This window comes from Neurospora tetrasperma (genome assembly GCF_000213175.1).
Source record: "Neurospora tetrasperma FGSC 2508 unplaced genomic scaffold NEUTE1scaffold_2, whole genome shotgun sequence".
Taxonomy (NCBI): Eukaryota; Fungi; Ascomycota; class Sordariomycetes; order Sordariales; family Sordariaceae; genus Neurospora; species Neurospora tetrasperma.
This window is the reverse complement of record NW_009799100.1, coordinates 3,660,197-3,683,039: the sequence shown is the minus strand read 5'-3', so window position 1 is coordinate 3,683,039 and position 22,843 is coordinate 3,660,197. Positions and strand designations below refer to the sequence as shown.

Below are 22,843 nucleotides of genomic sequence, written 5' to 3'. Positions count from 1 at the left end.
GCCAGGGCGCTCCGTGCCTCTAGTATCTCCGGCGTTCATGTTTCCGGCATCCTCGCAAAGCCTGTATTGTTCACCGTCTCTCTGTTTTTCTTCGCCTCTACTCGCATCACATCCGTGTGACACCACTTCGTTACATCAGGGTATGTGCTTCTGCTTTGAACTTGTCAACGCCATGCAAGACTGAAGCGCCAAATGAAGGACATTTGCGTTGAGGGCAACGGCATTAATACCGGGGCAAGATAGTGGACGTCAATTCGTCACTTCGCCAAAAGCTCATTCCGATGTTGTGCCATGCCTTTCCTTCAATACCGTCATCGGAGTCGAAATCAGCCCGCTCGATCGAATCTCAGAATCATTGCGTGATAGGATTGATTTTGCCAGCAAGATGAAATCACATCGGTCAAGTATTGCCGTACAAACAGCGTGTACAACCCTGACCGGTCTGCAGGCTTTGTTCGAGTCTCCTTGACTTCTGTTTGGTTCTTGGCGTCAGATGAGTTGGTTGAACTCAGTCTGTTTGTCTTTTACGGTGCTGACCTGCAGACAGACAAGAGGATTGAACAGCTCCCATGTCCCTCTTGATCATCGAATGTGAAGGCTAAAATCGAGCTGTGTGGGCAGGGCATCTTGATGGCTAAGGAGCGAAGGCTTATCTGAAGCGACGAGGGCTTGATATCAGTAGCGAGTGAGTATAACTTATGTGGTAGTCTATAGCACCGCCATCAGTAACATCGTCATAATGGAATAAGAGCTTCTGTATGTTTGCTTACTTGTAAAATGTGGCGTCTACGAGTGGCATGGTACAGTAACCGATGTACACAGTTAGTTCCCATGCATTGATACTTTCTTCCCTCACCTGGCTTTCAATCTACGATTTCGCTGTGTTAAACGGTGATCGTCCGATGCTAGCCAGCACACGCCTGGGATCCTGAAGGCACGATTGTAGACACTGGATTAATCCGACGACAAAGTCGACTCTCCAATCCATGAGGAATGAGGCTTCTGGTCATTCATGGCAACACATTTTGTTCGGACGATGATTCTGTTTTTCTCTTGCCGGGAGGGATGGCGACAGAGAATCCTTGCGTTGTGCGGGATTCAGTGAAAGGGTACGTACCTATGGATGAAATGTCAAAGCAATTGTCGTACCCATCTGTACCCCAAAGTCGCGATTTGGCTAGACCGATGGCGGTGGTGGTAAAGGGCCTTCCTCGTATGGCCATTACGGTCGGAAAGATACATATTGCTTTTGTGTTGGCCAGTAACAGGTCATAATTCCGTTTGCTAGCTGCGAGCAAGATACCGCGTCGAGAATGCGTCAAAGCTGTGGGGACTTGTGTAACCTTCGAGAGGTGGCATTTCCCCAGTTTGAATCATGATGAAAGTGCTCATCGGAATCTTGGACGCTCCGTGATCTGATATTACACGGTTACCCCTGGCGTTGGATGTTCTGTGAACTACCTCCAAGCCTTGACGCCCTCTGGGGTGTCAAACTAGCGTAGTTGAAGTTCACACTGATGTGAGACACTCAATCGAAATCAAGCAGAAAATCTGGGTCAACTTCTGTTCTTGCCGGAACTTTTTTCAGTCGCCACCTACTTAAGAAAGTCAATGTGAATAGGAAGTGCCATGTTGTTGTCGCCTGCACGCGTAGAGCTGTGAGGTGGCAGGAAAAGCATGTAATCAGAACCCCCTCGAAGCAAACTTGTGCTCCCATGGCCATTGTATGGCCCATGTCAAAGCCAGAAAAGAATGCAGACGAACCGGGCAATTTCAGGACCCATGAAAAACTCTCTAACCTTTCGTTCCAACATTGGAAAGTTTGTTTGTTGTTAGACCACTGTTTCGCGAGTGTCTGTATGTATTGTCAGTTTGTGAAACCGTTACACAAGTTGGTGGAGCTCAGGTATGCAATGATGGCAGGCCCACTCCGTTCTTCTGACCCAGGAGATCAAAGACATGCGGGATGGCGAGATAAGATTAAGGTCCGGAGCATGGAAGGACGTAGCGACTGGTTGATAGCTAGGAGAGCAACCTTCCCAGATGCATAGGTGCTGGAGTCAGCGATGTTGGCTGTAGGTTTGCGAACTTCCCAACCATGAATCAAGGTGTTGGGCGGTTTCTCGCAGGACGGACCTTTGACTTTGGCGATTGAGGTCTTTAACCTTGGTCGCCTTTTGATTACTGATATGGTCGTTATGTAGCCATAACATTGGCGTACCTTGTGATTATGCGTCAAGCCTGTTGTGCTTCTTTCGCACGCTTCTTCACATCGCGGGATGGAGCCGATTCATCCAGACGCTCTTGGTCTCCCTAGATCAGGCGAGTTTGAAGCCCACTGCGCAAGTGGTAATGACAAGAGAGCGATTGTTGAGTTTCCTTGTCATAGCACGAACCCTCTGTTCCAGGGGAGGGAAACAACGATTGGTCGGCATGGTTTGTAATCAGGGTAATTATGGCTTCTTGTCATATATGCCCCTGTCTATCAGTCTGTCGTGGTAGTATGCAACGGTTGACTGCCTCATAGACTGATCTTGTGGACTTCCCCCATATAAGTCTGGGAATTTGGTGCGGCTCTGCGAATCCAACGAGCGAAAAGACAGCCGGGGGACGGCGAGGGCGAGAAAGCGGGCCGAGGAAACTCAGTGTTAGAAACAACAGGCAAACAGGTCTCGGATAAACCACCCATGGTGAAGGGGGCGTGAAGTACCTTGATCATCGGATAGGTTCTGACAGACCTCATACAGATGACTCTGTCCATGAAATAGGGGATCCTTTCCATGGATGGCAGCATCTAGCCCAGGGTAGTCTCTGGATGATGTTCCGTCTGATTTTCCTGTCGAGGCAAGGCTCGGGGTATCTGAATAAGGCAAACCAGACCCTGGTTACTGAATTTCTCCGATCAAGCGGCCGTAGGAAGTCCCACAAGGAGCCCTATATTTTGACGTCATCCCGGCGATTCGTGGAAAAGGTATTGCGTGGTACGATACTAGCGTTGACATGCAGTGTTAGTAACGCGGAAGTCGGAATTGTCGACATCACCCAAACACAGGTAGTTTCAAGATACGTACCATCGGTTGTCCGTTGTTCTTCTCTATGGATGTCTCGATTTGCACACCGAGCGAGATATTGATTCTGGTGTTACCGGGAAGAGGCCGGAATGTCCACAACGTTGCGTTGCCGCGAGGAAGCTTTGCCGATGTACACCTGACACCTTGTTGCGACAACCGGTGAAGGGAGAACGACGAGAGTGCGGGAGAAGAAAGTGAAGGATTAATGCCAGTAAGAAAGACAAGGGCTTCCGGCCGCAAGGAGATTTAGCCAGATAATTGGGTGGAAAACACTAAATGGTTGGGCTTCGAAAGACAACAGAAGTCGAATATCTCTTTTCCTGGAACAAAGGTTCGGATGATGCAACTCGGATGAGCTCTAGTTGGATGGGGAGATGCCATTGGGCAAGACATGATGCTTGTTAGATATTTTCACTCGATTCTGACAGAGGAGCTGGGGGTCTGTGCGGGTTGTGAAGGAAAGAACGTACCAGCCTTAGGGTTTCTTGCTAGTAATTCCGTATGAGGAACTTGCGCGCCAAATACGAAGGTATCATCATCGGTCTTGCCCGAACATGGCGGCCACTTTCGCTCTTCGGTGCTTCCTTCCATGTCACTGAACCCACCTTATCCCGTTTCTACTTCAATGATAAATGGATAAGCATCTCACCAAATGGCATATCTGATGCCCAAACTGTCTGACATAGATACGCCTGTAACATAAAATGTATCCAAATATCATTCAGCAAATGGCCTACCAGAGACATGAAAGCGATGCTTCACTAAAACTATCAAAGCCAGTTGCCACCGTAACCCCATACACCCGAAATGCATTAGCCCCTAGAACTCCAATACAAAAATGTGATAAGTGAGGAAGAACAGGTAGTGTACTCCCTCAACCTCAAGCGGGTACCCGAGGCGCCAAAGTAATCAAAACCGTTTAGTAGCCATCGAAGCGGTCTGGCAGTAAAATTGGTGCAACCAGGGTCCAGGTATACAAGCCGTAGCAGACCCACGAGCTCACAATCTTGACCCAGCTCGCCCACAGCGTACGACCAACCGTGGCAAAGTCGCCCTGCTTCTTGTCATCCCAGTCCATGGTCAACAACGTAGCAACCCAGGCAGTGGCCAGGAAGAAGACGATGTGGAACATGGCATAACTGTACTGAGTGCTCGATCTCTCATCATCGTTGGCCGTACGGTCACCCGCATCGCTCTCGTCGTCATCTGATAAGAGGGCATCTGCAGGAAGACTTCCTTCCTCAACGGCCCTGCGGAGCGCCTCAGCCCGCATCTCCCGCCGAAGGCTTGGTTGTTGCGTCACGAGGTCATGCTCATCCTCATCGGGCAGCTGGATCTGTCCCCTTCCGCTTCCACCGAGACCAAGGCTCTGGGTTGCTGCCCGCGTGGTGGTATAGGCCACCGTGAGCATGGTTGCGATGGCGCCGAGAATAATGGTGGTGGTCCGCGTGCCCTGGCCCAGCACCAGAGGGTTGCACCGCCGGTCTTCGGTCTCATCAGGCTCCATCGAGACCGCAGACATGGTCAGGTAGGTGCAGTAGATGGCCACCATGGCGGCTTGCGCAAGCCCCGCCTTGGGGTTGTACTCCTGCACTGTCGGATGCACAGATATGGCCGAAACGGCGATCCAGAGCAGCAGATTGATGGTAATTGCTGCTTGATTCATGGAGCAGCCATTCCCAGCGAAGAATATGTACTGAATGATGGTCATGGCAAGGGACGCGAGGTACATGCCAAGCGTCGAGCCAATCAAGATGGCCCTCCAAGTACGCGAGTCGGTATCCTCAATCTGCGCCAGGCAGTACTCGGCCCAGTTGTGCGCCAGGTCGACCAGTAGAATAAGGCCGAGAATGAGGAAGAGCATCGCACAAATAAACGAGACATAGTTGCCCCAGAACACAAAGAACTCATCCGGGATGAAGAAGGTAAGGACAATCAAGCCGAGCCAAGCGATGATCTTGGGTCCCCAAAAGCCGTTCTGAATTTTCGCGCGAGGGTGCTTAGAGGAGTTAACTCCGAGGAGAAGGCCAGCCAGCATCAGGTGAAATAAGCCGAGAGCAAAGTTGATGCGGTGGACAGCGAGCCAACCATAGCAGTCTCCATTTCCACAGCTGATCTTGACGTAGTTGAAGGTGAGGTGTTGCAGTTTTTCGATTGCCCATTTGGTGAGCATTATCCACGAAAGGATCGAGTTGATGAGAAGGATGAGGGCATATGCGATACGGGTAAGGACACTGTAACAACCAATGTCAGTTCAGCAAACAGGATGCCGTAGAGACAATCATCACCAACCTGTTGCCGCATTTTCCGCATGCGCTACAGAGAGCGGAGCATGCCGCAGCACCGCAGCAACTACCAACAAATCCGAGAATCTGTGTGACGGGAGGAGATGGTCAGTATCATGGGTCATAACGTCGAGTTCGTGAGCTCGTGGTGTAGAGGCAACCTACAGTGCCTAGACTCGGCACCGCGAGCAGCGGCAGCGAAAGAAGCGCGCCCATGGCGACGGTTGATTAGGTTGCGGTTTTCAGTTTGATTTTGGTCGATTGATGATGGAAGAAGCGAATAGAAGATATGCTCGCCGTTGAAACAGGCCGGCGCAAATCGACTCGGCTCGATAGTTGAGAAAGAGAGGTTTGGTGATAGGTAGGCAGGTAACGAAGTCTAGAATCATCCAAGATCCAGCAGCGTAAGTTGTCGACTTGCGACCAGTGACGGACGTCAGGGCAGTTGGTTCAGCGGGCGGGTAGCAAATGACACACGCGGCTGGGCTGGCAGAAGCCCACCTCTAGGGGCCAATCATTTCTCAGACTACTGGCATTCAAGCCACACTGCGCCACCATGAATAGTACCTACGTTCAGCGAGCATGATCAGTCAATGCCCGTCTCGATCTATCCAATCTCAACCAGGCAACTTCCTCAGTCAGATCGATGAAAGTGAAAGCCTCGCTGTTTAGATTACCGACTCTTCAGTGTCTTCTCAAAATCTCGCTTGTCCGTTCCAAATTGACACAGATCACCTCTCATGATTCTTCATAATCCAGTCATTAGATGCCGACATCAAAATGCACCGAAAGCCATCATAGACCCCTGGCCGGGTACAATTGGATTACAAGTATTGAATACACAGCAACGATACCACGTGAGCTAGTGCTCAGCCATAACCCTCAGCTTTCCTCCGAAGTCGATAACTTTTGGATCCGGATCCACGGACATGGATTCCGGGCAAACCGGCATCCCCGTCTCCCGAGCCCGGGGCAAGCGGGGACCCGCCGGCATCGTGACTCCAGGACCCGTTTCGAATCTGGGGAACATTCAGCTGTCCAGGTCCATCCATGCCCCCATTCTCATTATGTACGTATCCAACTCGTTACCCAATTCTAGACCTACGGGGAGTGGACACTGCTCTCTAACAGCTACGTGGGTTACCTAATGACAGTCTTGTACCACGATTCTGGTACTCAACTCTCATCTCACACCGTTGTATCAGGCACCAGTACATGGGCTGTTCTCTTCACCTCAGCTCTGCCCCGCCGATGGGAGAGAGATTCAGGAGAGACTGCGACGGGAAGATGGACGACGGATCATGTTTCATATGTATCATACTTGGATAGGCGGCTGGCTGCTCAGGTCCTGTATCGGAACCGCCTGTCAGCGGCCCGCTGGCGCGGGGCCAATCACAAGATGGCATTTGGGACAATGACCCCAGGAACTCGCAATCAGCGGGCCTGCGTCACTGGACAACCGCTAACAATTAACACCCCTTACGACGAGCATAATGCGGGCTGATAAGGTAGTGTCAGATAAGGCATCTGTCGGAAGTACCTACACCCCAGTGACGACAACACACATGCTCCCTCCCTCCTCCCAACTTCGACTTGATCGTATTCCCTTCATCCTGTTTCTGAATTGCCATGCCAGGCTTGCTGCCGCTTCTTCTATCTTTGTACTAGTTTTAGCCTGTTCCAACTCCGGATTCCGACACCTTTTGCGATCGGCAGGGGCCCTCCATTGCAACGGCGTCGCGGGGATGCTTCAGACCGTTTGATCGTGATAACTTGACCGTTCGGGACTCCGGAGTCTCTTCAACTTTAGGTTATCCCAACCATGACAACTACAACTAAGACCATGCTCGACCAGCAGCTTAAGCACGCCCGCCTGGTGTCGAGCATAGCAGCAACGGTCATATCACTAGCATGTGGAACAAATGTGGGCGATTTCCCTGACCTGTCGTGCAACACAAAGCTACCACAATGGGACTACTGCTAACTCCTTGCGCCGTCTGCGCACTCTGGATAGTATGTCTACTCAGCATGGGCTCCTCAGTTTGCCGATAAGCTGCACCTCACGACGACGCAGAGCAACCTGATCGGACTGGCCGGGAATCTGGGCATGTACTCGATGGGCGTGCCAGTTGGAATGTATGTGGACCGCCGAGGAACCCGCCCTCCAGTCATTGTCGGCGCCTTGTTGCTGGGCTTGGGATACTTCCCCTTCAAAGCCGCCTATGAAAGCGGCACTGGCTCCGTTCCCCTGCTTTGCATCTTCAGCTTCTTGACTGGATTTGGAAGCTGCATGGCCTTTGCTGCCTCAGTCAAAACGTCGGCGTTGAATTGGCCTCATCACCGCGGAACAGCCACGGCCTTTCCGCTGGCCGCCTTTGGCCTTAGTGCATTCTTCTTCTCCGCCTCTGGGAGTGTCTTCTTCCCCGGCAACACTGGCGCCTTCCTCATGTTCCTTTCCGTTGGCACTTTCACCCTTACGTTCCTCGGGTTTTTCTTCCTCAAGGTTTACCCGCGTTCTTCGTATCACCCGGTCCATTCCGGGCCAGGGCTCTCGAGCTCTCAACAACTGCGCCGGACACTATCTGAGGAGTCCAAGCCCCAGGCTGGTCGCAGTTTCGTCGACGGAGAACCTGGTATGTCGCCCACTGTTTACACCACTCCCGGTGGCACTACAGCACCGGCCCTCAGCGGAGCCATAGACGAGCTCGTGGGGCCCTCATCTTCTCGAGACGTCAGCCCTCCTCGCCGATCCAATGACGTCGAAGCGGCCTCTGCGGGAACGGCACAGGAAGACATCGACGAGACATCGTCCCTCGTGTCCAGATCGTCCTCACTACCTGGCGATGTTTATGTTGAGAGCAGTGTTGATATGGATCGTTCGCACCGTATAGATATCCGTGGCTGGGCCTTGCTGAAGAGTCTAGAGTTTTGGCAACTGTTTTGCATTATGGCCATCTTGGCTGGAATTGGTTTGATGACCATCAAGTACGTGTTGAGTCCTTGCTGTGACTTTCTACCTATACTTTGAGCCCTGTCCGCTAACATCTAACAGCAACATCGGCCATGATGTCAACGCTCTATGGAAATACTATGACAAGACAGTTGATGACACATTCCTCGTTCATCGGCAACAGATGCATGTTTCTATTCTGTCTGTCGGTAGTTTTATTGGCCGACTGCTCAGCGGTAAGAAGTGGCTCATTTCCATGTTGAAGATTAGTACTAATTCTACTTTCAAGGTGTCGGATCAGATTTCCTCGTCAAGGTGTTGAAGGCCAGCCGTGTCTGGTGCCTTGCATTAGGAAGCGTGATCTTCTTCATCGCTCAGCTGTGCGCTCTCAACATCCTCAACCCACATCTGCTCGGTTTCGTCTCCGGTCTTTCTGGTCTTGGCTACGGCTTCCTCTTCGGCGTTTTTCCATCTATCGTGGCCGAATCGTTCGGTATCCATGGACTCAGTCAGAACTGGGGCTTCATGACTTTGAGCCCTGTCGTATCAGGCAACGTCTTTAACCTGTTTTACGGCAAAGTCTTTGACAAGCACAGCATTGTCAATGACGAGGGCGAGCGCACTTGTCCTGATGGTATCGATTGCTATAAAGACGCATATTACATGACGCTTGGTGCTTGCGCTATCGGGCTTTGCGTCTCATTGTGGACCATCAGGAGGCAACACCATCAGAGACTGAAAGAGGCAAAGAGGACAGCTGAGGACTAGGCGGCCTGCTTGCTGGTTCGTTGGCTTTCTTGTCCCTGAGGACAGAGTTCACTTCGTTCTATTAACGAAGAGCAGTAACAGGACGTGTTATCCAATATCGATCGTAATGGTAAACGGCGGGGAAACAGTTTCATGAAAACTTAATCACATATAGCGGGCTTGTACATATCTGGCGTTCGAAGGGCATATGGGCAGAATAAAGACCATGGGAGTTGCGGCGGTACGTCTGACGATTTTTGGGGGGGGGGGGGGGGGCGCTATTTTAGATTACCATCTGCAGATTCCACTAAGAAACAGGAACTTTATGAGAAGGATCTTGCCATTCCCTTTTACCATGCATATCCAGTGGGAGTTAGGAAAGGGACCCGGAGCTGGGGTAGTGGAGGGTGTAACCGGCTTTAACCCTAACCCTGAAGAGAAGGAGACAAGCCGCGATTCTGTCTTGCGACAGCCCCTCCACTTCCTTCCGGACAATAAATTGTTTACTTTCGCAGCGCAGCAACCTTCAATCACTTGAGATTCGTCATCCTTTCACACCCGCGCTGACGCCTGTCGTGGAGTAAGTGGATACACGCGTCCTTCCAACGCACAGAATTGCCGCCAATCTTTCGCCCCAGTTGAAGCAGCAGCTACCGACCTGCGCGTCGCTAATCGCATTCCATTCGACCCCATTGCGCGCCAATCATCGCCAGCGCGATCGACGACCGCCCACGACAACGTCGACCGGAAACCCACATTCAGATAGTATCCCTTCCTGCACCTTTTGCATTACCTCCGAGTCTGATGTCAAGGGCGCAACGCGGCACTCGTTTGCTGGGACTGGTAGATTCGGATTCGGAGGACGGACTTAGCGGGCCTGCATCTACTCGCTTCGGCAGCAGCAAAGCTGCAACGAAAATAAAATTGACATCGACAATAACAAAGCCAAAGTCGATCCTCAAGCAGCCGAGCACGACAGGAGTCAAGACGGGGTCAGCAACTAAACCCACCGCTGCGTCAAAGGCGAAACAAGCGACAGCCCAAACATCAACAGCAGCCACAGCAACAAGACAAAAAGCCGCCTCCGGCACAGGCGCAAGCACAATGGCTCCCGCCAAACGAAAGACCGCTTCCACTCCCTCCGTAGCGAGCAAGCGAACCGCCGCGGCGACCGCTTCCGCAAACAAAGTCACCAAGGCGTCCGCGCAAAAGACCAAAGCCCTTACAGTCCGACAAAAGGCCGCCCTTGCTCGTGCCGCGCTAGCAGAGAGTTCCGGCAACGTTACCGCGACTCCCTCTACCGCCGGAAGAGCAACTCGCACCAGTGGAAGGGGGAAGCGCGCCTCCGCCACTACTATACAAGAGGAAGAGATGGAATCTACCGAGCACACTGGGACAATTGCGGAGGAGCAAGGGGACGAGGATACGACTATGCATGATGTTACTGCTACCGAGGAAGTGGAGGCGCCGCCGAAGGAAACAACGACAAGGGCGACAAGGGGGAGGCCGAGGAAAACTGCTGCCGCGGCTGTGACGGAGACGTCGATGTCGGTGACGGCGACCGCGACAAGGGGCGGAAGGGGGAGGAAGAAAAAGGTGGAGGAGTTGGTGGCAGTGGAAGAGGATGAGACGTCACAGCAGGAAGAGGTAACGGAGGTGACACATGAGGAGACTCAAATTGAGGAGGAGGAATCGGTGCCGATCCCGGGGGCGTGGCATAGCGGACCTCCAGCGAGCACAACCAGGAAGTCGTCTTTGTTGGGGCTGGGGTTTAAGACACATACGGCTGGGGCAAGGACTGACGACCCGGAGCTACGGCGCAAGTTGGGCGAGCTGACGCAGAAGTACGAGGCGTTGGAGCTGAAATACAGAGATCTGAGAGAGGTTGCGGTTAAGGAGGCGGAGAGGAACTTCGATAGGTTGAGGAAGCAATCCGAGGAGAGGACGGCTGGTATGTCATGTCTTGTATTCGGAAACTATTGGGTGATAACTGCTAACAAACTCCCCCATAGCCTCCGACCAGCTGATTGCCGCCCTCAAAGCCGAGCTCACCTCCCAAAAGGAAGCCGCCAGAGAGGCCACTCGTCTCCACAAGCAGCTCGAAGCATCCGAATCCCAACTGTCAAGCCTCAATGCCAAATTCGCCGAACTCACGAGCTCCCTCACAAAATCCAAGACGGAAATCAATGCCCTCAACATCAAGCTCACAGCCTCCCGTCAAGCTGAAGCCGCAGCGATCGCCAAGATTAGCCAACCTCAAGTGCCTGGAAGCGCCATGAAGAACAAGCAGAACGGCAACCGCATGCTCACCATGGGCAACTCGGAAGCCATTGCCCAAGCGACTCAGCAGCACCAATTGAAAGAGGATCTCTACTCGGATCTGACCGGGTTAATCGTCAGAGGGGTCAAGAGGGACCAGCAGACGGGTGAGGATGTGTATGATTGTATACAGACGGGGAAGAATGGAAGTAAGTCGTCGTATACCCCGTTCTCCCACCTTCTGCTTGTTCACGATACAGGTTTACTAACAATACCTGTAATCAGCACTCCATTTCAAACTTGCGCACATCAGCGCCAACTCCCCCCACGTCGACGCGGATGAGACGACCCAGTACTTTGACGAAGACCAGTTCCACTACATGCCGCAGCTCGATGCGAGCAGGGACCGCGCGCTTATTGATCTGCTGCCAGATTATTTGGTTGAGGAGATCACTTTCCCCAAGCAGCATGCGGCAAAGTTTTATTCAAGAGTCAACAAGGCTTTAACGGAGACGGTACCACAGGCGCAGTAGGTGCCGTAGGGACCGAAGGGACTAAAGGAACTGCCCTGTATAGGGTTTATGATGATAGGGAAGAGGAAGGAGTGATCACTGTAAGGATGGAAGGTGTTGATAATATAGGTTTGCATGTCTGGATACCCCCTTTTTACTTTCTTCTCCTTCATCTCTGAGTTCTTTCTCTCTTTCCATACTGGCTTGAGTGGTTTCACTTGGCAGCTCTCGCTGGGTTTGGAACTTTTCGGATCGTCCTTCTCGTTGGGATATGGAGACAAGCCCATTGCTTTTTGTCAAAGGTAGTTGTTGGTTACTCTTCTGTCGCTGTACTAGCTCTCTGATATCTTGACTTGGTTATTGTAGGACTACATTGTATCATCAAATCAGCCTCCCAATGCCGGCCAGCCTTCTCAAAAGCCGTCTATCATGTGCCTCACCCAATGGCCTATACCTCGAGGCTGAACTTTCTCCTCACTCCAGCGGACGCACGGAAGGTATGACGATTGCTCTGCGCTCGGACAATCTTCCACTTAGCTCGTGGTTGCTCGCAGAGACCTTGTGATGTCCTTGGGCCCGTGAGCTCTTATTCCGAAAACTGTGAAGAGAAAGGCTTATCGTCACTGCCGTTTCGATTGACGAACCACGATGCGCAGAGTCAGATAACTCGGATTCCTCGACTTCTGACTTTCCCAGATTCTCGAGAGCTTCTCTAAGCTTTAGGTGTGTTCAACTCCCAGAGGGGTTGGTTAGGTACCTAGTAGCTCATGTCCACCGTGGTCCGTCCATGTTACCCAGTTCACGACCGCTCTCGCCCGCTTTACCCGTTCTTGCCCGTATCCAACCCATGATCCCTTCCACCATCACCACTTTCAACTTCTCTAAACCGCACTTACGTCACCTCGCCACTACCCCAATCTTCCTCCATTGCATCTCTCCCTTCCACTCATCGTTTCCCATCTGAAGTCCATCAGCCGTAACCCAGCCCTCCCACTATTAGCTATATAACTCCCCATCCTCTCATCACCCCATCACCTCTACCGGATCTTCTCTCCACCCCGTCACCGACCAGCACCGAACACACCATATTCGACCCACAGCGCAACAACCCAAACTCAGCCAAACACACAGCGAAACAAAAAACTACAAAAACTACCTAAGCAACCTTCCACTTCCACTTGGGTGCACCCAAACACCACTCCACCAGCTTTAAGTCACAATGTCCGATAAACCGTCTACTGGCACCAAGGCCGAAATGAGCTCCGGCTCAGGCACCAGCACGGGCCCTTCCACTGGCGCTGCTGCTTCGGATACCCGCGACAAGCCAGTAGCCACCAAGCCGGCACAGACCTGCGATTGCGGCCACACTGGTAGCTGCACTTGTACGCCGGGAGACTGTGCTTGTGAGAACTGCCCGGTACGTTAAATTCTTTCTCTCTCTCTCTCAAGCATCCATTCCATTCGTCCTTGCGTTTTGTTTGTTCCGTTTCGTTTGGTTGTCTAACCCCCCTTTGGTGTCTTTTTGAAACAGTACCTTCCTTCTTCTTCCTCCACCAAGAAGCCCAAGGCAGCTGCGCCTGGGACAACGGATGAGGAAGAAGAGTGGACGGTTGTCTAAGTTAAGTCCGTTGTTGCGGCGTGGGTTTAGATGAGGATGATGATGGTAGTCTGGTTTGTTCACCATTGTCCCATCGCTGTCACGGTCAGATTTGTCGATTGGACGGAGCCCATTAGTAACCCGAGTCTGCGGCCATATCAATATTTATCTTGGCCTTCAAGTCACTTCTGTCCTCCTCTTATATCCACCAACCAAGAGGCTAATTGCTAATCTGTATGTTGTATCCAGACCGCTATCCAGGCTTCGCACACGAAGTAACCTTCCTCTGAAGCTTCTTGCACGGCAAACATAACCCGGGCGATAATTGCTTCCTCACATCGTTGTTGTGTTGTGTTTTGGTTTCGTTTTTGCTCTTTGCATCCATCAACAGGGTTCGAAATTCTTATGTGGGATGGATGAAGGGGGGAGACATTGGAAAGGGGAAATAGGTATAACACTGTAATTTGACGGTCATGTGTAACATATGATCCGGGGGGAAAGAGCGAAGTTGTTCTTCGCGGGATGAGAGCGTTGGATAGGTTGATGGATGGTTTTTTTTACTTATTATTTGTTTTCTGTTTGTGGTTTCGCGCACACAAGTACCTTTATTACTCCTACCCTGAGCAAAGAAATGGTGTGGGCCGGCAGGTAATTTAGGTTAGTTCAGAGATGGAAAAATGGTTGTACACACTTGGGGTTAATGAACTCGGGTTTACCCCTATTGCTTGCTAGACCATTGTTGTGGTGCGTTTCCTCGGCAACGACGGCATCGTGATACCTAACATGAACGGGAGGTAACATCTATAGGCATACAAACTCACAAAAAGCTCAGATACCGACAAGGTGAGTATATATGATTTCATGGTTTATGAGTGTTTGCGGTTTGGTTTAAGGTGATGTTTGGATGCGATGGAACTGTGATTGCGCAAAGAAAAATCGTGGTATCCAGTCATTCAAGGAAATAATGATATATACAGGCCCGCAAAGCAGTCGCAACTTCATGAAACAGATTTATGCTTGTTGCACTACACACAACCTCCTTGTGTGATCGAAAGCCACCTTTTGCCCCCTCTTCTGTCCCCCATCCCGGAGGTAAGAATGCGCGCGTGCAGCCCTTGAAAACAGAAAGTAAAATGTGCGTTTTCACTTCACCCCAACCAGATGATGGAAATAGATCCCTCGCCGAACATTGCCGGATCACCAACAACACAGACCCTTTTTCTTGTCCCGGTAATGCAGTTGTAAAAAAAAAAGACATACAGCTTGTAAAACGCCGAAAGGAAAATCCCCATTTTTGACCAACACCACAAGGTATCCATCCATCTTCATCCCCATCTGAAATCGATCCAAAGCGCCGTAAACGATAAAACGTTTAAAGACCGTGGACACCACCGGTACGCTTGACCATCAGCTCACGACGCTTCCTGTCACGCTCCTGGTCGAAGGTGATGAACTCATCCAGACCGCAGCCGGCAGGGACCATAGGGAGGACGGGAACCTTCTTGTCGGTGACGACCTCGAGAAGGGCGGGGCCCTCCGAGTCGATGAGCCACTTGAGACCCTCGACGACCTCCTCGGGCTTGATGATGCGCTTAGACTGGACGCCCATGGCATCAGCAAGCTTGACGAAGTCGGGGTTCTTCTGGTGGGTGTGCGAGTAGCGGTCGTCGTAGAAGAGGTTCTGCCACTGCGTAACCATGCCCTGCTCCTCGTTGTTGAGGACGATGACCTTGACGCCAATGTTGAACTGAGCAGCGGTGGAGAGCTCGGTGAGGGTCATGCCGAAGGAGGCATCGCCGTCGATGTCAATGACAAGAGCATCGGGCTTGGCAACCTTGGCGCCGATGGCGGCGGGGAGACCGAAGCCCATGGTACCGAGACCACCGGAGGTGATCATGGTACGGGGGTGGCGCCAGCGGAAGTGCTGAGCGGTCCACATCTGATGCTGGCCGACACCGGTGGCGATGTAGGTGTTCTCCTTGCGGCCCTCGGTGAGCTTGCTGAGCTCCTCGATGAGGGTCTGGGGCTTGATCAGACCGGTGCGCTCGGCGCGCTCGTAGTCGGAAAGGGGCCACTTGGACTTCCACTCGTTGATCTTGCCGAACCACTCCTTGCGGTCGGCCATGGTCTTGGCGTCAACCTGAGGGATGAGGAGCTCAATGTTGGTGGCAACATCACCCTCGACAGCCTCGGTAGCCTGGACGACCTTGTTGATGTTCTTGGGAAGAATCTCGAAGTGGACGATGCCACCGCGACCCTCGGCAGCGGCAGCCTTAGCAGCGGGAGCAAACTTGTTGAGGTTAAGAGTGACACGGTCGTCGAAACGGCCACCAAGGCAGATGATCAAATCGGCCTCCTGGACGGCCATGTTGGCGTAGGCGGCACCGTGCATACCGAGCATGTGAAGAGACTTTTCATCGAGCTCATCGAAAGCACCAAGACCGTGGAGGGTGGTGGTGACGGGGATAGAGGCCTTCTCAGAGAGAGCGCGGAGGAGCGCAGGACCGCCCTTGGACTGGACAACACCGTGGCCGGCGTAGATGACGGGCTTCTTGGCGATGTTGATGAGCTTGGCAACACGCTGGATCGAGGCATCGAGCTGCTTGCGGCTCAGCTCAATGGCAGCGCGGGAGGCGGCACTAGGACTGGTGGGGATGGCGGTGTCGGTGGGGATGGCCCGGCGAAGGATACCAGCGGTGATGTCCTTGGGGAGATCGACGAGGACGGGACCAGGTCTGCCGCTAGTAGCGATCTCGAAGGCCTCGTTAATGCGGCGGGGAAGCTCGGCGACACTCTTCACCATGACGTTCCACTTGGTGCAGGCTCTAGAAATACCAATGACGTCGGCCTCCTGGAAAGCATCGCTGCCAATGGCGGTGGTGGGGACCTGGCCGGAGAAGACAACCATGGGAGTACCGTCGGCAAGGGCATCGGCCATGGGGGTAACGACGTTGGTGGCACCGGGACCGGAGGTGACGAGGACGACACCGGGCTTGCCAGAAGCACGGGCATAACCCTCAGCCATGTGACCAGCACCTTGTTCGTGGCGGGGGAGGACGAAATCGAAATGGGGAGAGTTGTAGATGGCATCGAAGACGGGGAGAATGGCACCGCCAGGATAGCCGAAAATGTGCTTAACGCCGTGTCTGAGCATCATCTCATGGAAGATCTCACCACCGGTCTTGCCGATGAAGCTGCATAACGGATGTCTTGTTAGCCTGGCCAAATCGCATCCATACTCGCTGTGACGGGGCATAAAACATACGACTCGTCCATTTCCGGCTTGCGACCGACCAGAGGCTGAACATTGCTAGGTGTAGGCTCAGGCTGGAAATGTTGGCTAGGGGTAGGTCTCGTCGCGCTGTGATGGTTGTGTATGTTAGCCTTGTCATTATTTATTTCTAGATGGTCATGAGTCACTGGTATAAGGGGGTCGGCAACCGGGCCAAGGGATGTTTTAGAGAAACACATACGCGGCGGCAGTGGATTGATTCCTCGTTTGCACGGAGCGGTTTGTGAGAAGAACAGCGGCCCTCTGGGAGGCAGAGAGGGTGGTACGCTGGGAGATCTGTTGCGCCTCAGTCAACGCCTTCAAGGCGCGAGCGGCCTGACGTGATCGGAGCATCGCGGCCTTGGAGGATATATATGGTGTATTGGGAGCGGTTGGGAGGATAACGAATTGCTGTTACACGCGGGCGGCGGCGGGGGGGACCACAAGCTATACAACAGTGGCTTTGTTAGAGGAATATCGTCGGCTGAGGACGCAGCAGGAAATAGATATTAGGGAGGATTGTAGGTTATTCCTGTAATACTAGGAAAACATCAAAGGGTTTTATGATGGATGTGGGTTTGGCGAGGAATGGGGAAGGGAAGAAAAGGGAGCAAGAAGACAGACTTACGAAGAAAGCAGAGTGTCCGTCTGTGTAGATGACAATTGATGAATCCGTCAATGCAGTGTGGTCAGTGTAGCGACTACCAGACCGAGACCGTCCGGGAACCGGGAGCAATGTGAGTCGAACCGCCGCCCGGGCTCAAAAATTTGACTCTGGCCGGCACGATAGTCATAAGTGTGGGGTACTCTGATCGCGACAGTCAGGCTGGTGGAACTCGAGAGGCCAGGTTTGGGTGATCTCAGCCAATGACAGGTCCCTGGCGGCTTATTGCTGGCAAAGTGTAGTGGCGATTTCGGAAGCAGCCACTGCGGTGCACGAGCCTGTGATTGGCTCTGGGTTCTGCCGATTCCTTTGAACTTTTGGACATTTCTCATCTTTCCACCAGAAGGCGATGGGAATTCGATGTGGCGGTTGTGAATAGGAAGTTAGAAGTGTTGACTTTCAAGTGTCTTGTGCCATCTTGTAGACGCTTTGATCTCGTCTTGTGGTGGTCCACGAAACAGCCGGCCGGCTCCTTCTGTCCGAGCCTCACAAGACCCGCCACCCTTGTTTAGCTTCGTCTTTTACGTCTTGCCTATATTCCTAGCATCCCCGAACCCGTACCGAAAAAGAAGACGGCAACATTTGACATTGAACACGGTCAGTTAGTTCCTTGTTGGAACACACGCGACACAGCGGACAGCCGACGGAAGAGTGTGTGGGTGTCCAAGTTGGAGTCATCCAATATCCCGTCAGTACGACTACACGTCAGGCACAAACATGCAGGGCAAGCCACCGTCAAGACCAATCACGGACGGCACCAGGACAATCACAGGTACGGCACTCTGCAACGGCGGGGGAGCGAGGGAACGTGACTGCGGACCGATGTTTGTTCGGGAATTCATCAAAAATTCGGAGAAAAGGCCACCTCCACCACCATGTTTCGGTGGAGAACAGCAAACAGCGTCACAGCAATCATGCTTTCCGAGATCATGGCTAGCACTACTTCATCGTAAATGTCTCCCAAGATGATAAACAGATAGTTTCATAACTCGAAAATGGCGAATATCTAGCCCGACAATGATGTGGTCGTGCGACTACATTCCATGGAATGTTTTGCTTGGTAGCCACCAGCTTCACCGTCCACGTATTGGGCCAACGCTAAGTACTGGTCCCGTTTCCCTGCATCGCTAGTGTCACACATGGCAGCCGCGAATCCTCAGAACAACGAATATGTGGGGGGTGACTTTCCGCCTTCCAAGTTTGCTCTCATAATGCCCTTTCATTGTTCCTGAATAGCTTCATTCTCAGTACCACAAAGTCAATAACAACAAAAACCAACCTAGCAACGAAGGTTATGTCTAAATGCTCCGACGTCGCTACCGACCATCACCCCATTACCAACCGTCAAGGTTCTTCTTTGAGACTGCGAGCTGTGGCCGAATTGACCAATCACGTCTCCAACATTGAGCTGCGACAGTCAAATTACTACCTCCGATATCGCTCACACCACTCCCCGCAAATCCACTTGCGCCGCCGTCCACCCTTTTCTCAGGCCCCACCCAGTCCACGCTGAACCCACAGAGTCCACCGATCCACGGCTCCAGAAATGTTTCCTTGGTGAGAGCCTCTCATCCTTGTCCATGTCAACAACAACTGCCGAGCATGCACCGAAGGCCGTTTTCCGCTCTTGGCCGTTCTTCCAGACCAACATCGACACGCCAGGGTTCAAGAAACATCATGATATGTACGTACTCGTAGCCTTGACGGCGTCGTCACTCCCGTCTTGACAGTTGACGTGGCCGGCGATAAGAGAGACAACACCACGGGGCATCGGCGGTGATACATAGTCGAGATCTGCTAACTCCATCCGTTTCATGCCAGCCAGGATACGGTCTCTGAGGTCTGTCTGTTGACTGTTCCACTCGACATGCAGTGGGTAGGGGAAGCGAACCGTCCGCTCGGGTTGCTGACACTAACATTTTTAGGTGGTGAGTCAACTTCTCCTGATCAAGTGTAATTCGACGCCTGTCCTTTTCGGCCCTGGATTCAACTCTTCTCAAGGGGAAAAGGTCCATTGCCCTTGTCGTGATACAAAACTTGGAATTCATATGCCTATTAATAAGTCTCCTGTCATCCAAGAATTTGCAACTTTTTTCTAGGACAAGAGAGGGAAGAATGACTGAATATTAGAGTAGGACACTCAACTGTAAACACTGAACCATTTAACCAAGATCTTGGAAAGAAACTAGACTAACATTCACAAACCGGATTCATGACACACATTAACTTATCATAACAATTAACATTACCATATCCAAACATTCCACGACCAAAACATCCCATTATCCCGCACATATTTAGCCACCAAGGCCCAAGAGACCACTGTTTTTCTTCTTGCTGGCTCCAGTTAAACTCTTGGTGAGGGATCCAAGACCAAGACCCTCAAGGACGCGGTTGAGACCAAGTGTTCCCAAAAGGCCATCGACGAGCCCACCAAGACCGAGACCGCTCAGCTGCACAACTCTGTTAGCACCATTCGCCAGAGCAAGAAAATGACGGGTAGATATGTGTACACCTACCAATCTGCCGACAAGGTTAAGAACACCGGCCAGAAGCAAGCCAACGGCAGCCAGGATCTGGAAGAGTGGCTCGTTGAGAAGACCCCAGAGAGGGTTGAGCTCCTTCTTCGCATGAGGCATGTCTTCAAGCTTTCTCTTGGCGTTCTCGATGCACTGGGTAATGTCACCAGTGAGGTCTTTGAGGACCTCAGCCAAATGGTACTCCTCAGGAGTGGCCTCGCGCGAAGCAGTCTTATGTTTGGCGTTGGCTGCGATGCGGCCATCGGGGTCGAGACCTTTGATGATACCTTTGGCCTCGGTGAGGATACGACCACCTTCCTCGATCAAAGGCCTGACTTCCCTGACGAGCGCCTCTTCGTCCCGCTCATCCTCGGGAGTGCGTTCGGCCTTGTCGATTTTCTGTTGTTCAAAACTCGTTGGTCAGTGACTGATAGGTAAGTGATCAAAGTAATACACGTGAGAAACTCACCTCGGTGATCATCTTGCAAAGCGGGCGAATCTTGTCGAGACACTGCTCAATGCAGACAGCCATCTGGAGTGCCAGCTTCTTGTCCTTCTCGGCCTGCTCCCTCTTCTCCTTTTCCTCGGGCGACTCCTCTTCTCTAAGATCCTCGAGGAGTGTGCAGTGGCCGATGACAGTACCCTTGTTGTCGACAACGTCTCCGTCGTCATCAATCTCTTTACCGGAGCAAGATTGAGGGTCACCGGAAGTCAACTTGCCGATGATGTTACCGTCTTCATCGACGACGTTGCCCTCACGGTTCACCTTGCGGCCAGACATGGGGTTCTTCTTCCTCAAAACCTCCTCGGGCGTCCAGCGCTCAGCATGGCCGAGGACGTTACCGTTCTTGTCGAGAACATCACCATCGTCATCGACAGGACGACCAAAGAGCACCTTGGGGTCGCCATTGACGAGACGGCCGACGATATCACCGCCAGGAGTGACGATGGTTCCATCCTTGGCAACGGTGCAGCCCTCAAGCTCGGAGAAGGGACCCTCCTTCATACCCTCGCGCTCACCCTCGGGCACAAGGTCGGCTTTGCCGAGAATATCACCGCTCTCACTGAGAACGTTGCCATTCTTATCGCACATGCGACCAACCATTCTCTTCACATCACCCTCCACCACGCGACCATAGATGACTCCTGAGCCATCAACCACATTGCCAGCCTTATTGACCCTCTTCCCTGCCAAAATGCTCTTGTCCACTTCGGGCTCGGGCTCAGGCTCCTCTTCGGGTTCTGGCTCCCAGCGTTCCGCACGGCCAATCACGTTCCCGGCCTTATCCATAATGTCGCCATCCGCATCGACGCTCTTGCCTCTCAGCACCTTCAAATCACCCTCGATAACTTTACCGATCCACTCCCCATTGCTGACCACCATGCCGTTCCCGTCCACGACCGCGTCGGGGAAGCTCTCAAAGGGCGCCGGCTCCTTGAGCATATCTTCCCGCTCGCTGTCGGAAATCGGCTCCGCCTTGCCAATCACCTTTCCATTGTCAGACCAAATGTCCCCGTTCTCGTCGACCTTCTTGCCGACGAGGTACTGCAGGATACCCGACACGACGCGCCCGACAATCTTACCATCGGAATCAATGACATTACCACCCTTGTTGACCTTGCCGTTCTTGAGCACCGAGAAGTCGAGGTGTTCGGCGACGGTGACGGACTCGCCCGTGGGGACACCCTCGCCGGTTTGGTCGGTTTCGCCGATTTGGGTTGGCGCGGTAGCGGTGCGGGTGCCGAAGTCGTAAGTGGTAGTTCCCGTGCCGGTGTACTGGTTCGTGCCCGAGATTTCGTCCGATGGGTGGGATGGCTGGGGTTGCGACTGCGACTGGGTATAGCCAGTGCCAGTGTAGCCAGTGCCAGTTTGCGTGGCTGTCTGTTCGGTTCCGATCGCGGAGCCGGAGTCCTCGCCCGTGTACTCGGTCGGCGCCTCCTGAGACTTGTTTTGCGACTCGTCAAAGGTAACGGAGCGGGCGTATTGTTGCTCCCTGGAGACTTCGCCGCTGGGTTGGGAAGTGCCGGTCTGCTGCGCTTGAGTGTCGGGACCAGTAGCGGTGTACTCGCTGGGAGCAGTTTTGGTTCCGGTGGCAGTACCCTCCTCCCCTTCTCCTTGAACGGTGTACTGATGAGAACCAGAGACTTCGTCGCTGGGGTGCGAAGCCTGTTCCTGCGGCTGCGACTGCGCTGCAGAAGTCTCAGTCTGGCCCGTTTTCTTGGTTACACCGGTCATGGTGCTTCCGGCCGTCAGACCGTCCTTGGCAGATTGGAGGAAAGACTCGCGCGCTTCTTCAGTGGGCTGGTCCTTCGAGGCCTTGTCGAGGGCCTCCTTGGCTTGCTCGGTGAGCAATGAAGTCTTGCCGGAGGTCTCAGACATTTTGGCTTCGGAGGCCTCGCTAACAGTAGACCGCTCCTCAGGTCTGCCCTCCCCGGTTTCGGTAGCAGGAATGGCAGAAGCAGCCTCCTCTTGGCCCTCAGTAGTCTGAGTTTGAGCCTTGGACTCCGTCTCCTCCGTCTCATCATCATCACCAACATCAAAGTCCGCCGGCTCCCTGCTCTGAGCCTCCAGCTCCGTCCTCGCATCATCACCTTCCGCTTCTACTTTCTCGAATTCATCACTAGAAGGTTTCTCGGCTCCCTCCTCCTCATCCTTCATAAGGATCTCTCCCGACTCCTCTTCAATACCCTCGAGGTGCTCGTCGCCCTGCTTTGCGTGGGTGTACTCCCCACCCTCAGCGGAGGACTCGGCCTCATGGGAGTAGGACTCAGAGCCCCCCACATAGGAGGCACCTTCTTCGCCGGCGTGGGTGGAGCGAGGAGCTGAGGGGTCGGCCTGGGAGGTAGTGTCGGCTGTTTTGGCGCCCTGCTGTTGAGCGCCGGCAGGAAGGGTTTTCTTGGCGATGTCGCTCATTTTTGATGGTTGTGATATATTGTGTGTGTGGGGGGGGGGGGGGGGGGGGGGGGG

General features: G+C 52.9%; 7 protein-coding genes across 7 annotated transcripts; 3 read left to right on the top strand and 4 right to left on the bottom strand.

Annotated features, from left to right (window-relative positions):
* Positions 1-3,763: 3,763 nt before the first annotated feature.
* Positions 3,764-5,640, bottom strand: NEUTE1DRAFT_60954 (uncharacterized protein; the record flags this gene model as incomplete). The annotated part of the gene is made up of 3 exons (XM_009851411.1): positions 3,764-5,305; positions 5,364-5,443; positions 5,522-5,640. 3 exons carry the CDS (start codon positions 5,570-5,572, stop codon positions 3,991-3,993), a joined length of 1,446 nt encoding a protein of 481 aa, XP_009849713.1.
* Positions 5,641-6,510: 870 nt separating this feature from the next.
* On the bottom strand, positions 6,511-6,822 carry NEUTE1DRAFT_116531 (uncharacterized protein; the record flags this gene model as incomplete). Its single annotated transcript, XM_009851410.1, has 1 exon — positions 6,511-6,822. One exon carries the CDS (start codon positions 6,760-6,762, stop codon positions 6,586-6,588), a length of 177 nt encoding a protein of 58 aa, XP_009849712.1.
* A 191-nt stretch (positions 6,823-7,013) lies between these two features.
* NEUTE1DRAFT_145488 (uncharacterized protein) lies at positions 7,014-9,196 on the top strand (the record flags this gene model as incomplete). Its single annotated transcript, XM_009851409.1, has 4 exons — positions 7,014-7,280; positions 7,371-8,341; positions 8,409-8,542; positions 8,596-9,196. 4 exons carry the CDS (start codon positions 7,179-7,181, stop codon positions 9,072-9,074), a joined length of 1,686 nt encoding a protein of 561 aa, XP_009849711.1.
* A 961-nt stretch (positions 9,197-10,157) lies between these two features.
* Positions 10,158-11,864, top strand: NEUTE1DRAFT_79630 (uncharacterized protein; the record flags this gene model as incomplete). The annotated part of the gene is made up of 3 exons (XM_009851408.1): positions 10,158-11,004; positions 11,066-11,521; positions 11,598-11,864. 3 exons carry the CDS (start codon positions 10,158-10,160, stop codon positions 11,843-11,845), a joined length of 1,551 nt encoding a protein of 516 aa, XP_009849710.1.
* Positions 11,865-13,043: 1,179 nt separating this feature from the next.
* On the top strand, positions 13,044-13,476 carry NEUTE1DRAFT_99650 (uncharacterized protein; the record flags this gene model as incomplete). The annotated part of the gene is made up of 2 exons (XM_009851407.1): positions 13,044-13,241; positions 13,423-13,476. The coding sequence occupies 2 exons, from the start codon at positions 13,044-13,046 to the stop codon at positions 13,474-13,476; spliced, it is 252 nt and encodes an 83-aa protein (XP_009849709.1).
* Positions 13,477-14,645: 1,169 nt separating this feature from the next.
* On the bottom strand, positions 14,646-17,196 carry NEUTE1DRAFT_121277 (acetolactate synthase mitochondrial precursor; the record flags this gene model as incomplete). Its single annotated transcript, XM_009851406.1, has 3 exons — positions 14,646-16,615; positions 16,687-16,782; positions 16,895-17,196. The coding sequence occupies 3 exons, from the start codon at positions 17,044-17,046 to the stop codon at positions 14,794-14,796; spliced, it is 2,070 nt and encodes a 689-aa protein (XP_009849708.1).
* Positions 17,197-19,653: 2,457 nt separating this feature from the next.
* NEUTE1DRAFT_39836 (uncharacterized protein) lies at positions 19,654-22,789 on the bottom strand (the record flags this gene model as incomplete). The annotated part of the gene is made up of 3 exons (XM_009850517.1): positions 19,654-19,809; positions 19,876-20,274; positions 20,345-22,789. 3 exons carry the CDS (start codon positions 22,787-22,789, stop codon positions 19,654-19,656), a joined length of 3,000 nt encoding a protein of 999 aa, XP_009848819.1.
* Positions 22,790-22,843: the final 54 nt, after the last annotated feature.